Source organism: Salmo salar, chromosome ssa04 (assembly GCF_905237065.1).
Source record: "Salmo salar chromosome ssa04, Ssal_v3.1, whole genome shotgun sequence".
NCBI lineage: Eukaryota > Metazoa > Chordata > Actinopteri > Salmoniformes > Salmonidae > Salmo > Salmo salar.
This window is the reverse complement of record NC_059445.1, coordinates 63,642,760-63,659,572: the sequence shown is the minus strand read 5'-3', so window position 1 is coordinate 63,659,572 and position 16,813 is coordinate 63,642,760. Positions and strand designations below refer to the sequence as shown.

Below are 16,813 nucleotides of genomic sequence, written 5' to 3'. Positions count from 1 at the left end.
ATTTGAAGTTCCTTGTTGTCCACATCACCAACGAACTATCATGGTCCAAACACACCAAGACAGTTGTGAAGAGGGCATGACAACACCTTTTCCCCATGAGGAGACTGAAAAGATTTGGCATGGGTCCCCAGAACATCAAAAAGTTTTAAAGCTGCACCATCGAGAGCATCATGACCGGTTGCATCACCGCCTGGTATAGCAACTTCTCGCATCTGACCGTAAGGCGCTACAGAGGGTAGTGCGTATGGCCCAGTACATCACTTCCTGACATTCAGTACCTATATACTAGGCAGTGTCAGAGGAAGGCCCCAAAAAATTGCAAAGACTCCAGTCACCCAAATCAAAACGGTTCTCTCTGCTACCACACGGCAAATGGTACCGGAGCGCCAAGTCTAGTACCAAGAGACTCCTTAACAGCTTCTACCCCCAAGCCACTGCTGAACAATTAATAAAATGGCCACCTGGACTATTTACATTCCTGCTACTCGCTGTTTATTATCTATGCATAATCACTTTACAAATTACCTCGACTAACCTGTACCCCCGCACAGTGATTCGGCTACCGGTACCCCTGTATATAGCCACATTATTGTTATAGTATATAGTTGTGTTACTTAAAAAAAATTCACTTCAATTTATTTAGTAAATATTTTCGTAACTCTATTTTCTTGAACTGCATTGTTGGTTAAGGGCTTGTAAGTAAGCATTTCACGGTAAGGTCTACACCTGTTGTATTTGGCGCATGTGACAAATAACATTTGATTTGATTTGGAGAAGGTGAAAAGCTTCAAGTTCATCAGCGTACACATCACTGACAATCTGAAATGGTCCACCCAGACAGACATTGTGGTGAAGTAAAGCCCCCCCGGCCAAACCCTCCCCTAACCCGGACGATGCTGGGCCAATTGTGCGTCGCCCTATGGGAATCCCGGGCATGGCCGGTTATGACACAGCCTTGAATCGAACCCGGGTCTTTAGAGACGACTCAAGCACTGCGATGCAGTGCCTTAGACCACAGTGCCACTTGGGAGGCTGTATATACTGTTTTCTAGTCAAAACCTATCCTACACAGAACAAAAATATAAACGCAACATGTAAACTGTTGGTCCCATGTTTCATGAGCTGAAATAAAGATCCCAGAAATGTTCCATACGCACAAAAAAGCTTATTTCTCTCAAATTTGGTGCACAAATGTGGTTACATCCCTGTTAGTGAGCATTTCTCCTTTGCCAAGGTAAACCATCCACCTGACAGGTGTTGCATATCAAGAATCTGATTAAACAGCATCTCCGAGTTGGGCATCTCCGGCGCGGCCCACGCTTGGATTGCGTCCTACCTGACAGGTCGCTCCTACCAGGTGGCGTGGCGAGAATCTGTCTCCGCACCACGTGCTCTCACCACTGGTGTCCCCCAGGGCTCTGTTCTAGGCCCTCTCCTATTCTCGCTATACACCAAGTCACTTGGCTCTGTCATATCCTCACATGGTCTCTCCTATCATTGCTATGCAGACGACACACAATTAATCTTCTCCTTTCCCCCTTCTGATAACCAGGTGGCGAATCACATCTCTGCATGTCTGGCAGACATATCAGTGTGGATGATGGATCACCACCTCAAGCTGAACCTCGGCAAGACGGAGCTGCTTTTCCTCCCGGGGAAGGACTGCCCGTTCCATGATCTCGCCATCACGGTTGACAACTCCATTGTGTCCTCCTCCCAGAGTGCTAAGAACCTTGGCGTGACCCTGGACAACACCCTGTCGTTCTCCACTAACATCAAGGCGGTGACCCGATCCTGTAGGTTCATGCTCTACAACATTCGCAGAGTACGACCCTGCCTCACACAGGAAGCGGCGCAGGTCCTAATCCAGGCACTTGTCATCTCCCGTCTGGATTACTGCAACTCGCTGTTGGCTGGGCTCCCTGCCTGTGCCATTAAACCCCTACAACTCATCCAGAACACCGCAGCCCGTCTGGTGTTCAACCTTCTCAAGTTCTCTCACGTCACCCCGCTCCTCCGCTCTCTCCACTTGAAGCTCGCATCCGCTACAAGACCATGGTGCTTGCCTACGGAGCCGTGAGGGGAACGGCACCTCCGTACCTTCAGGCTCTGATCAGTCCCTACACCTAAAAGAGGGCACTGCGCTCATCCACCTCTGGCCTGCTGGCCCCCCTACCTCTGAGGAAGCACAGTTCCCGCTCAGCCCAGTCAAAACTGTTCGCTGCTCTGGCACCCCTATGGTGGAACAAGCTCCCTCACGACGCCAGGACAGCGGAGTCAATCACCACCTTCCCGGAGACACCTGAAACCCCACCTCTTTAAGGAATACCTAGGATAGGATAAAGTAATCCTTCTAACCCCCCCCTAAAAGATTTAGATGCACTATTGTAAAGTGGTTGTTCCACTGGATATCATAAAGTGAATGCACCAATTTGTAAGTCGCTCTGGATAAGAGCGTCTGCTAAATGACTTAAATGTAAATGTCAATGTAAATGTGCTGGGGACAATAAAAGGCCGCTCTAAAATGTGAGGTTTTGTCACACAACACATTATCACAGATGTGTCAAGTTTTGAGGGAGCGTGCATTTGGATTGCTGACTGCAGGAATGTCCAGCAGAGCTGTTGTCAGATAATCTAATATTAATTTCTATACCAATTCGTCCAACTGGCCTCACAACCGCAGACGTGTATGGTGTCGTGTGGGCGAGCGGTTTGCTGATGTCAACGAAATACCCCATGGTGGTGGCCCCAACATCATTTTAGAGAATTTGGCAATTCGTCCAACTGGCCTCACAACCGCAGACGTGTATGGTGTCGTGTGGGCGAGCGGTTTGCTGATGTCAACGAAATACCCCATGGTGGTGGTGGGGTTATGGTAAGGGCAGGCATAAGCTACGGACAACAAACTGAATTTGAATGCACAGAAATACTGTGACGAGGTCCTGAGGCCCATTGTGAGGCCCATATTTACATATAGGCATAAATGGGACCCATGTCACCCAAAAAGTTCTACTTTCGACTCATCTGTCCATAGAACATTCTTCCAAGAGTCTTGATGATCATCCAGGTGCTTTTTGGCAAACTTGAGTCAACATTTTGGACGAGATGGGTCCCATTGTGTCTGTTGAAAACCAAACACTGCATGCCACAGTAAGAACCTCATACCAACAGTCAAGCATGGTGGTGGTAGTGTGATGGTTTGGGGATGCTTTGCTGCCTCAGGACCTGGACAACTTGCCTTAATAGAAGGAAACATGAATTCTGCTCTGTATCAGAGAAATCTACAGGAAAACCTCAGGCCATCCATCTGTGAGCCGAAAATGAAGCGCAACTGGGTCATGCAGCAAAACAATGATCCAAAATACACAATCAAGTCTACATGAAAATGGTTAAAAAGCAACAAATTTGACTTTTTGGAATGGCCTCGTGAAAGTCCAGACCTAATTTCAAATGAGATGTGGCAGGACTTGAAACAAGCAGTTCATGCTTGAAAACCGACAAATGTCGCTTAGTTAAAGTAGTTCTGCATGCAAGAGTGAGCTAAAATTCCTCCACAGCGATGTGAGAGTCTGATCAACAACTCCAGGAAACATTTGGTTGCAGTTACGGCAGCTAAATGTGTTTTTTTTGGTTTAGTTTATTAACTTGACCATTTTAAAAAAACAAGCACACATAAAACTTGAAAAACCATACATGCACATTAGTAAAATTATTGAGGATAACACAAAGTCTGGAACTTGTGTCCATTGTGGTCCTCTTGAGACAAGATGGCTAGGCAAGATCAACACAGTTGCACACAGTTGCCAGCGGAATAATAAAACATTAAAACAAAGAAGAAGAACATCTATGTCATCATTGCAGTTGCATCGTAAGGTATATTGAATAGGCACAGAACACATCAAACTGTTTGTACTTTTTTTTTTAAGCTGCCCAGAAAGGACGTTGTTTTTATGGGCAGAGGCAACACATTCCACTCTGAGGCTCCAGTATACAAGAAAGTACCTTTCCTAGCATTACATGTATAAGCACACATTAGCAACACCTGATCTGGTGCTGTGAATGTGTGCATCTTTAACATGGGGAAAGTAATCAGTTAGATATCTGGGCGCAGAACCACAAATATTCCTGTAAACCATACCCAGTCTAATCTGGGCACCTTAGCCTCAACAGGCAGCCAGTTTAGTTCCTGAGAGCAGCTTATTCTGGAGCTCCTACATCAGAAGCTTAGATAAGCACCCAAACCAGGAAGAACTAGCTTAGCCAAAATGGCATTGAATGAGGGCAGTGGCCAGCACTAGCACTACCAGTTATTGAGTGTAAGGGCGCAATTACTTTTTCACACAGGGGAATTGGGTATTGCATAACTTTGTTAATTAAATAAATAAAATAAGTATATATATTTTTTGTTATTTGTAAACTCAGGTTCCTTTTATCTAATATTAGGTTTTGGTTGAAGATCTGAAATGTTTCTATATTTCAAAACGATAGGTGGTCATTGGACCAAGAGACTGTCAAATCAAGTGACAACCGCCCGTCTCTTTGGTGCGTAATGATGGCTGTCCTTCGTAGGCTAATTGACGTGTTGTGTACCCAATACGTAATGTAGAATGATGAAACAAAGTTTGGTTGCTTTCTAGAATGTCTAAGGATTGCACAGAAACCGAACTTGACTGGGTGAAACAAGGTTTAGCCAGTGAGATTTCATAGATTGTTTTTTTTCAAGTTGAAAGACTAAAATCGTGTTAGGATATAAAAATTTATTTTATCAAACAAAACTACTGAATGTAAGTACATTATATACAGTCAGAGGTGAATGTATCAAACCAGTTGCCTTGATAAGTGTTTTGTTGTTGTGCACTATCCTCAAACAATAGCATGTTATTTTTTTCCTGCTATAATTAATAATTTAAGCTTTCTGACCATATAACACATGTCTATGTCCCGGAAAGTTGGCTTTTGTATACAACGCCTTTCTAGTCAAATATCACATATATTGAGCAGCAACTCTCCCGATTTCAGGACACTGATCCAGTAAAGGTTAATATGTGGAATATCTTTCATTCTTAATGCCTTTGAGCCAATCAGTTGTGTTGTGACAAGGTAGGGGTGGTATACAGAAGATAGACCTATTTGGTAAAAGGCCAAGTCCATATTATGGCAAGAACAGCTCAAATAAGCAATGAGAAATGACAGTCCATCATTACTTTAAAGACATGAATGTCAGTTAATACAGAAAATTTCAAGAACTTTGAACGTTTCTTCAAGTGCAGTCGTAAAAACCATCAAGCGCTATGATGAAACTGGCTCTCACGAGGACCGTCACAGGAAAGGAAGACCCAGAGTTACCTCTGCTACAGAGGATAAGTTCATTAGAGTTACCAGCCTCAGAAATTGCTTCCCAAATAAATGCTTCACAGAGTTCAAGTAACAGACATCTCAACATAAACTGGAGACTGTGTGAATCAGGCCTTCATGGTCGAATAGCTGCAAAGAAACCACTAGTAAAGGACACCAACAAGAAGAAGAGACTTGCATGGGCCAAGAAACACGAGCAATGGACATTCGACCGGTGGAAATTTGTCCTTTGTGCCATTAAAGCAGAGCAGGTGAACAGATTATCTCCGCATGTGTGGTTCCCACCGTGAAGCATGGAGGACGAGGTGTGATGGTGCTTTGCTGGTGACACTGTCTGTGAATTATTTAGACTTCAAGGCACACTTAACCGGCATGGCTACCACAGCATTCTGCAGCGATACACCATCCCATCCGGTTTGCGCTTAATGGGACTATAATTTGTTTTTCAACAGGACAATGATCCAACACACCTCCAGGCTGTGTAAGGGTTATTTGACCAAGAAGGAGAGTGATGGAGTGCTGCATCAGATGACCTGGCCTCCACAATCACCCGACCTCAACCCAATTGTGATGGTTTGTGATGAGTTGGACCGCAGAGTGAAGGAATAGTAGCCAACAAGTGCTCAACATATGCGGGAACTCCTTCAAGATGGTTGGAAAAGCATTCCAAGTGAAGCTGGTTTAAGAAGGCACACATGTTAATTGAAACGCATTCCAGGTGACTACCTCATGAAGCTGGTTGAGAGAATGCCCAGAGTGTGCAAAGCTGTCATCAAGGCAAAGGGTGCCTACTTTGAAAAATCTCAAATCTCAAATATATTTTTCGATTAGTTTAACACCTTTTGGGTTACTACGATTCCATATGTGTTATTTAATAGTTTTGATGTCTTCACTATTATTCTACAATGTAAAAAATAGTACAAATAAAGAAAATCCCTTGAATGAGTAGGGGTGTCCAAACTTTTGACAGGTGTGTGCCTTTCCAAATCATGTCCAGTCAATTTAATTTATCACAGGTGGACTCCAATCAAGTTGTAGAAACATCAAGGATAATCAATGAAAACAGGATGCACCTGAGCTCAATTTTGAATCTCATAGCAAAGAGTCTGAATACTTATGTAAATAAGGTATCTGTTTTTAATTTTTAGTACATGTGCAAAGAATTCTGAAAACCTGTTTTGCTTTGTCATCATGGGGTATTGTGTGTAGATTGCTGAGGATTTATTTTTATTCAACCCATTTTAGAATAAGGCTGTAACGTAACAAAATGTGGAAAAAGTCAAGGGGTCTGAATACTTTCTGAAGGCACTGTATATGTTTCTTAATTCCATTCTTTTACTTTTTAGATTTGTGTGTATTGTTCGATACTACTGCACGTTGGAGCTAGGAACACAAGCATTTCGCTACACCCGCAATAACATCTGCAATAACACCCGCAATAACATCTGCAATAACACCCGCAATAACATCTGCAATAACACCCGCAATAACAACATGTGTATGCAGCCAATAAAATGTGATTTGATCTGTTTCTATACATTTGCATGTTATGCGTGTCACAGTAGTCACTAGCCATGTCTGACATGATCTCATAGTCTACCATTGCTCCTGGTTAGGGCTCGGGCTGGCACTTCAATTTACAAGGCAGCCCGAGCCCAAACCAGGAGCAATGAACGAGCACAAGACCCTGGTTAAGAATGGGGGTTAGAGGAGGTTGTCAAGAGGAGAGAATTTACGGCTTCACTATAATGGCTGGCTGATGGGAGTGGGTCTGGCTGTGGCAGGACTGCACATGTCGTTTCCCTGCAGCTGGTGTCCTGTAGATTTTCTCCAGTTAGGCTCCCTGATTGTGAGTCACATCTGATGAAAAAATATGTTCCCCTATACTAGGTTAGGGTGTGTAATAGGAACTGGTGGCTCTTTATTTGCGACAATGTTTTTCATTATGTTTTTCATTTTCCAAGCCAGCGTGTAGATACAGCTGTAGGATGAAGGCTAACAAGGTTACTGTAAAGAGTCCGATACATTTTTTCAGCTTTGGCTGTGTGTCTCCTTACAGGGGGCATTAATACTGTACCAACCACACAATAATACAACTTCCATTTCCACAAACTGTTGGCGACACTTGACTCAGGTCGGGTGTTGGTGGTTGGGATAAACAAAGCTCCACTCCAGACCAGTTTTGTAGAGTGTATCGCCAACAGCAGCAATGGTTCTTCAGCGCCGACGCCAGGGGCTGGGAGGAGGAAACCCCTGGAAGAAGGAGGAGGTGGAAGTCTTAGGAAGCCGAGAGGAGAGCGACAAGCCGCAGAGCACGGAGGACTAAAAGGCAGAGCTTGTGAAGGAGGGAGGTCCTGTTTATTGGGTTAACGCTGGCTCTGTAAACTGGTTAAAGTCCTGGGTGCTAGATCTCATTCGACTGCAGGGCCCCACCGATTTTCCTTTATCCACGGGCCACTTGAAGAAATGGGTACCGGGGAATGCATTCTTTCTCCCGGTAACCAGGTTAGTGTCAGCTGCACTCCCGGTGCTCTCCATCACTTAGTTTCACAATAGTCGAGGAAACAAATGTATTAGAGGGATGGGGAGGGCCAGTGCTACATCTGTTCTGCCTGTCGACTGAGGGGAGGCAGGATGGGGAGGGATAGGGAGGCTTCTTGACTTACTGTACGTGGGCTTTGATTGGTTCAGGAGTGAATGGTAAATGATGGAAGGGGGGAAAAGCCTATAACACATTACATTTCCAGACCACTCCAACCTAGAGGATATTGAGCCCCCCACTGAGCATACTGGGACAGTAATAACTAAAATGGATTTCCTATTGTAATTTCCCACGACTTAACCAGCAGGAAAGTGCATTATAGTGAAAACATGTAGTACCAGTGTAGCTAGTAATACCTGAAATAAACACTTAACTACAAACATCTCTGAATGTCACACACGCATTACTCACTTTTGCAGATTTGTTTGATTGTTTAAATGATGTATTTTAGCAGAACCCTGAGGTACATTTTCATAATGGCTCAGACAACATTTGTATTAACATGTGTGTGCATCTCTGTTTGTGTGTGTATGTATGTTAGAGTGTGTGACTCGCTTGCCATCTCCGATATGTTGGGGCTGCTGTGTTGTAATAAGAAGATGTCATCCTGTTAATTTGAAGGGGAATGTGTGCAGCTACACGTAGATGCCATCACTGCCTGACTTTGAGTTGAGAGCTGGAGAGAGGGGAGGATATTTCAGTGTCAGTGCGTTCGCTTCGCTAACATCTTGCCACTCCGGTGAATTTTGTACGCACTTGCATGTGCGTGTTAGAGGAACATGGCGCAAGATTAGGCGCAGACAGCCCGGGCCCTGCATTGTCCTGTACATCCCTTCTTTACCAAGTTTAATGTGGGGACATGATGCACAACTGAATTACAGTAGTGCTGCGTGGTTAATGGCACCCTATTCCCGATATAGTGCACTACTTTTGACCTGGGCCCACAGGGCTCAGATCAAATGTGGTGGATTATGTAGGGAATATGATGCCATTACGGGCACTACCTAAATGTTAGAGCGGGGGTGCAGAAACCAAAGTCATCAAAGAGCAGACAGAGGCTCTATTATCATAGAGGCTGATGTTAATGGGAGGAGAGCTATCTTTTTCTCTTTTCTGCAGTCCACGTGTTGCCTGTAGTGTTTGTTTCTCAAAGTAGGAGAGGAGGGAAAAGGTGAGGGTGCTCTCACATGCCCAGAGCGGAGGTTCAAAGCTGGTGGAGAGATGTGGAAAAAACCCTGGTGCAATTACCAACCACAGCATTTACACCTTGAGCTGAGGCTAGCTTTTGGAACACAAGCAATGAGAAGTGGGAGAAGGAACCGGGACTCGCTGATAGTCATATATTGTCTGTGATGGCAGAGCGACTGTGTTCACATACACTAAATGTTTATGAATACAACTCACTCACTGCCCATCTCTCTATCTTTGTCTAACACTGAACATACAGACACACATTCCCTAGCTTCATCTATCAATCCAAACGGCTCCGTCCATAAACACATTTAACAAGGGCAAAAAAAGGTGTAAAATAAACGCTTCATAGTCTTTCACGAGCCTCGTTGTTTTACCACATTCGTCATTAACACTACCTCCTGCTCTTCCATTATTCAGCAACTCATTCATCTGTCAGGCAACAAGCCCTATTTTAAAAAGGTTATTCTCAGTCCATTAATGCCCTCTGAAAATAGCAGCCAAATAATTTTTCCCGCAGGCTTAGTAAGGCTCAGTAAGCTATATCAGCCGAGTACATTTTGCGGAGGGAAAATGGCCAGATTAGATGGTAATGTCCTGCAGGGAAGGAAATGTCATTGGAATCAATGGTATTGAACTGTGTTCAGATAACGCTGTGGGGAGAGAGAGAGAGAGGGGAAGAGAGAGAGAGAGGGAATGGGGGATAAAGAGAGAGAGAGATGGATAGAGAGAGGTGGGTGGGAGATACGTACCATGAATATAGAATATCAGAGGGAATAGAGAGAGATAGGGGATGGGGGGATAAAAAGAGAGAGCGATAGACAGAGAGAGGGTGGTGGAAGGTACGTACCATACACGCAGAGTATGTACATTACCAGTCAAACGTTTGGACACAACTACTTTACTTTGTTTTTACTATTTTCTACATTGTAGAATAATAGTGACAACATCAAAACTATGAAATAACATATATGTGACCAAAAAAGTGTTAAACTTATTTTATATTCTTCAAAGTAGCCACCCTTTGCCTTGATGAGAGCTTTGCACAGTCTTGGCATTCTCACAACCAGCTTCATGAGGTAGTCACCTGGAATGCATTTCAATTAACAGGTGTGCCTTATTAAAAGTTCATTTGTGGAATTTCTTTCCTTCTTAATGCGTTTGAGCCAATCAGTTGTGTTGTGACAAGGTAGGGGGGTATACAAAAGATAGCCCTATTTGGTAAAAGACCAAGTCAGCAAGTTAACCAGCATGGCTACCACAGCATTCTGCAGCGATACGCCATCCCATCTGGTTTGCGCTTAGTGGGACTATCATTTGTTTTTCAACAGGACAATAGCCCAACACACCTCCAGGCTGTGTAAGGGTTATTTGACCAAGAAGGAGAGTGATGGACTGCTGCATCAGATGACCTGTCCTCCACAATCACCCGACCTGAACCCAATTGAGATGGTTTGGGATGAGTTGGACTGCAGAGTGAAGGAAAAGCAGCCAACAAGTGCTCAGCATATGTGCAAACTCCTTCAAGACTGTTGGAAATGCATTCCAGGTGAATGCCAAGAGTATGCAAAGATGTCATCAAGGCAAAGGGTGGCTACTTTGAAGAATCTCAAATACAAAATATATTTTGATTTTTTTAACACGTTTTTTGGTTACAACATGATTCCATATGTGTTATTTCATAGTTTTGATGTCTTCACTATTATTCTACTGTAAAAATAAAGAAAAACCCTTGAATGAGTAGGTGTGTCTTTCACGCCCTGACCATAGAGAGCCTTTTATTCTCTATGTTGGTTAGGTTGGGGTGTGACTAGGGTGGGTAATCTAGGTTATTCTATTTCTATGTTGGCCTGGTATGGTTCCCAATCAGAGGCAGCTGTTTATCATTGTCTCTGATTGGGGATCATATTTAGGCAGCCATTTCCCCACCGTGTTTTGTGGGATCTTGTTTTGTTTTTGTGTAGTTGCCTGTGAGCACTCCAGAACGTTTCGTTTGTTCGTTTATTGTTTTGTATTTGCTGAAGTTTCACTTTATAATAAAGATGTGGAACGTTATGTACACTGCGCCTTGGTCCAGTTCTTACGACGATCGTGACAGTGTCCAAACTTTGAGTGGTACTGTAGTCATCAGAGAGAGAGGGGGAGGATTGAAAGAGAGAGAGACAGTGTTGAATCGAGAGGTACGTACCGTAGACGTAGAGGGTGTAGTCGTCATACGACTCGCCCACTGAGTTGGCAGCGAAGCAGCGGTAGGTGCCGTTGTAGGTCTTGTTGAGGTTCTCGATGTACAAGTCTGTGCCGGTGATGAGGGCGTGTGAGGGAAGGTCATCGTCCACCTTCACCCAGTTGATCTGCTGGGGACTACAGAGAGAGAGAGGGGACAGCAATGTCACTCAGTGATCAAATAAGCAGTGTTTGCACTTTTGGAACTATTCTATTGGCTCCATAGGAGAGCGAGGGGACAGTAATTTCACTGGTCACACACATCGTTTCCCCTAGACCTAGATCTTGAATACATATGTCAAATAATTTCAAATAAAGATAGATTACCTTTTTTGGACTATATTCAATTGGTTCCTTTGTACCTGGCGAGCTAAATCAATCACCACCCCAAGTATATATATTTATTTATATAAGTTCTTGTTTGTTTCCCCTTTAAAGGATCCGATAGGGCGCATCCGATAGGGTAAACAATGAGATTCTTTCACCTTTGATTGCCAAACTATGTGTGTCTATATGTGTGTGCTATTTAGGTGGGGAGCCTTTTATGTTCCTGGCCTAGTGATGCGGTTAACTACATTACCCAGCCATCTTTGTTCCCTCACTACCTTGGCAGGAAGCTTAGAGGAAGTGCTGGATCTGGATCCTATTTCTTTGATGAGCTATGTAAGAACCAGAAGCCACAGAGGGGGGAAAAACAACAAAAGCAAAGCGCCTCTTAACTCTGTTTTGCTCTCGCAACTTTCAATGGCTGGCTGCTAGCTAGCTAACACGCCGTTATGTCCCTTGAGTGGGTGCCGAGGACTCTCTCTTGTTCTGTTTTTGTGTTGCTGTTTAAACTTGTTTCCCTCCATTTGAAAACACTTGGTTTGGAGAGAGCAAGGGAGGGAGAGAGAGAGAAAAGGGAGGAAGAAAGAGAGAAAGGGCTAAGCCTTGAAACAAAAGAGCAGTTTGAGCTCAGTAACAGTTGAACTCTCGCCTTTGTGGCGGGGTGAAAAAACATTTGATGGCTGCGGCGGCGGGCGGCTCGAGAGAGCAAATTGGAATCCCTCGTCGGGGCAAGAATCTTAGGGAACCGGAATCAGAGGTTAAATATACACACACAGTGCCGGCCTAAAAATGGAGTAATGACCTAGAAAAAGAGATTTACTGGGGGGTGGGGTGACACATGAGAGAGGGAGGCAGTGGGGGAAGAGAGGAAGGTAGGTAGAATACAAATGGACACACGGCCAGAGCCTGTCACTATCTTGGCTTAGTAATGAGTTCAGAGAACTCTCACAAGCTCTAATGAAAATGACTTCCAATTCTCTGGCCCACTGTATTGATTGTATTTTCATCTTTATTAAATTAATACGGGTGAGATCCGCCTCGTCTCTCCTTGCTGAGTGCAAAACTTGAAGGGGAGAGGGAGGGAGGGGCCTGTGTGGTGTGTGTGTGTGCGTACACATCTGACACGTATTGTTCACAATTAAGGCGCCTCGGGACAGGAGGCTGGGTAATGATGTAAGGTCTTCGCGGGGATTGCACGGCTGACGGCATAATGTAATGACCGTTTGTGTCCCAAACGGTCATTGCACGAACGCGCACGCACGAACACACAGAAGTCAGAACCATGGACAGCCACATCATATTTAGCATACGTTGACTGCACTAAATTGTTTTTGGTATCTTTTAGTTGTCACTGTATTAGATTAAGCATGGATGATTTGATGATGCTGAAATGTTGAAGTTGAAATGATTCTGGAGTAGTTGAGGTAGCTCCTGTTTTCTTTGCGACTTGTGGTAAATCTCAGTGGTTCTAAATCAATAGTTGTTTAGTGGTCAGAAAATGTCAGTAACATTAAGTTGCTTGACCATACTGTAGGTCATGTAACTGTTTGTTACATGCAATATACTTTGTGGACTCCACCGGACAGAGGTTGTTCTCCTGTTTTGTGATGAAACAAAGGTGTGCTTGAATTTATTCTGCCACTGTGTCTTCTTATTGTCTCGGTCTTTAGGCATATATACCACGGTGGCAAGGCATATGAACAAACAGGTTATAGGGCAACACAATTATCACAACAAATAGATTGTAATATGCCATTTTTTGGGGGGGGTGGGGTTTCCCAAGAGATTTTATTCACTCACTGCTACTGATGTACACTTGTGTGTTAGCTCTGTTCGCTGCATTCCCGCCATTTGGCAAAATCATAATTTAAAGTTACAGGCATCCTAACGGAGGTGTGTGAAGAGAGAGCGAGAGATATTTGGGTTGTGTGGTGTTTGTGTGTGTGTGTGTGTGTGTGTGTGTGTGTGTGTGTGTGTGTGTGTGTGTGTGTGTGTGTGTGTGTGTGTGTGTGTGGTGTGTGTCTTACTGGGGTTTGCCTTTGGCCTGGCACGACAGCTCCATGTTCTGTCCCTCCCTTGGCAGCCCATCAGGAAACTCTACTATGATCTTCACCTCCGGTTTATCTGAAGAGAGGGTGGGAGGGAGGGAGAAATGTGGGGAGAGAGTGTGTCAATGTGACATGCTAACTAAGTCATTAGTTCTGTTACAAGTTTATAAAGTAGCTAGGCCTCAGTCTGCTTAATGTTTCTTCATTCCAAGTTATGCAGGCTACGTGATGTGAAATGTACAGACGTGTGGTTGGGAAGTTCACAAAACAAGTGTTCCGGAGGACTTGTCTGAGGACAAAATCGGACTTCAAATCCCTGTACAAAATTGAAGGTGGTTGTGTATAATTGAGAGTTGTTTGTATCCTTTCACAACACTTAACTAGAGAACATTGGAAGAGCCCACTCTATTCCTTCCTATTATGAGATTATCATATTCTAGACGGTTTACCTGGATGCTAGTGCAGGGAATGCTTTGGTTTCATTTTATAGCAATAATGGGTGAGATACCATCCTGCTGTTTCCCAAGGACTAGACCTGATTGATACGTGGATGGGGGACCACTTGGGAAACCAGGCTGCTGCTGGTATGGATCAGATTTGGGAGAGGAAATGTAGTCAGACCTGTTCTTTAGGTACTTTCTTAAAGGAACACTGGATTAACTGGAAGGTCTCTCCCTACCAACTGTCACTGTGGTCATTCACATTAAACTTCATTTTTAAAGTTTGAAGTGAAAGACCAAATACTTGTTTTCCAGGGTCAAGCAGCATGATAGAACACACAAAACAATAACTACCTGTATGACCAGAGATACTCTCAAAAGAGTTCCAAAAAGATTAGAAAATAACGATGCCAATACAGCACTTCATAAAATCATTCATGTTCCTCAGAACACTGCCTTGGAGCGGAATTTAACATTTAATACTGGGAACTTAGTTTAATAGTAGTGCTCAAATGATGCATGGTATGTGTAAATTGGATATGACATTTGCGAAAACTAGACACTACTGCTGTAGTCCCCAATGTAGATGCTGCTATAGATCCACAGAGGTTTTCTCTTTTCTACTGCCAACCTTAACCTCATAATTCCACCTCAGTCATGTTTGTGCCTGGTGGGCAATAGTGGCCGAATTATTTTTAAACAAGCTTAAAATGTGGACCTGGCATTATAAGTGGAATCCAGGCCTGGAATGCTTAGAGGTAGAAACATGACATCCAGCTCTGAAGTTGGCCAAACTCTCTCAACTCTTCAAACTCTGGGACGTTTGTATTGTAGTTTGGTAAATCTTTGAGATTTTATTTTTTACTATGCCATTCGAAGATCTTTCAGAGTTTGGGTCTCAATACGTGGGTGGAGGCTAGTGGAAGGAAAAATCCCAGGACGGGCTCCTTCCAACCATTACAATGAGCCCATCCTCTGATTTCTCCCTCCAGCAGCCTCTACTGGTCCACATTCTCCTACTGTAACCTCCTATCTTCACAGCAGCACTGTCCAATGTGTTCCAAGCCTTTCCTCTCTCTTCTTTGAGGTGCAGTTTGTCAACAGTCCATGGTGCCGGTGGCAGGCAACATCGACACCATTGACCTTTCTGGTCAATCAGTAACAATCTTTGGCTCATCCATTAACATGACTGGCCTGACTAGCCGCCACACGCAGACGGGTCAGGTTCTACTCTCTTCCACCACCACCACCCGGTGACAGATAGCAGGTAGTGAAGAATGGCTGTTAGTTGCCAGGCTCTAAAGGGATGGCTTGATCCATGTGTCGTCCATATACACTGCTCAAAAAAATAAAGGGAACACTTAAACAACACAATGTAACTCCAAGTCAATCACACTTCTGTGAAATCAAACTGTCCACTTAGGAAGCAACACTGATTGACAATAAATTTCACATGCTGTTGTGCAAATGGAATAGACAACAGGTGGAAATTATAGGCAATTAGCAAGACACCCCCAATAAAGGAGTGGTTCTGCAGGTGGTGACCACAGACCACTTCTCAGTTCCTATGCTTCCTGGCTGATGTTTTGGTCACTTTTGAATGCTGGCGGTGCATTCACTCTAGTGGTAGCACGAGACGGAGTCTACAACCCACACAAGTGGCTCAGGTAGTGCAGCTCATCCAGGATGGCACATCAATGCGAGCTGTGGCAAGAAGGTTTGCTGTGTCTGTCAGCGTAGTGTCCAGAGCATGGAGGCGCTACCAGGAGACAGGCCAGTACATCAGGAGACGTGGAGGAGGCCGTAGGAGGGCAACAACCCAGCAGCAGGACCGCTACCTCCGCCTTTGTGCAAGGAGGAGCAGGAGGAGCACTGCCAGAGCCCTGCAAAATGACGTCCAGCAGGCCACAAATGTGCATGTGTCTGCTCAAACGGTCAGAAACAGACTCCATGAGGGTGGTATGAGGGCCCGACGTCCACAGGTGGGGGTTGTGCTTACAGCCCAACACCGTGCAGGACGTTTGGCATTTGCCAGAGAACACCAAGATTGGCAAATTCGCCACTGGCGCCCTGTGCTCTTCACAGATGAAAGCAGGTTCACACTGAGCACATGTGACAGACGTGACAGTCTGGAGACGCCGTGGAGAACGTTCTGCTGCCTGCAACATCCTCCAGCATGACCGGTTTGGCGGTGGGTCAGTCATGGTGTGGGGTGGCATTTCTTTGGGGGGCCGCACAGCCCTCCATGTGCTCGCCAGAGGTAGCCTGACTGCCATTAGGTACCGAGATGAGATCCTCAGACCCCTTGTGAGACCATATGCTGGTGCGGTTGGCCCTGGGTTCCTCCTAATGCAAGACAATGCTAGACCTCATGTGGCTGGAGTGTGTCAGCAGTTCCTGCAAGAGGAAGGCATTGATGCTATGGACTGGCCCGCCCGTTCCCCAGACCTGAATCCAATTGAGCACATCTGGGACATCATGTCTCGCTCCATCCACCAACGCCACGTTGCACCACAGACTGTCCAGGAGTTGGCGGATACTTTAGTCCAGGTCTGGGAGGAGATCCCTCAGGAGACCATCCGCCACCTCATCAGGAGCATGCCCAGGCGTTGTAGGGAGGTCATACAGGCACGTGGAGGCCACACACACTACTGAGCCTCATTTTGACTTGTTTTAAGGACATTACA

At 44.8% G+C, this 16,813-nt stretch overlaps 1 protein-coding gene across 3 annotated transcripts in view; it reads right to left on the bottom strand.

The window, feature by feature from the left end:
* The window catches only part of LOC106603642 (cell adhesion molecule 1), a 547,319-nt gene that overhangs the window by 82,771 nt on the left and 447,735 nt on the right, over nucleotides 1–16,813 (bottom strand). For all 3 annotated transcript variants that reach the window (XM_014197549.2, XM_014197550.2, XM_014197551.2), the window contains exons 7-8: nucleotides 13,666–13,762; nucleotides 11,277–11,449 (exon numbers count right to left, since the gene is read on the bottom strand). In XM_014197549.2, coding sequence (XP_014053024.2) covers nucleotides 11,277–11,449; nucleotides 13,666–13,762 — 270 coding nt within the window. The remainder of the gene's footprint in view (nucleotides 1–11,276; nucleotides 11,450–13,665; nucleotides 13,763–16,813) is intronic.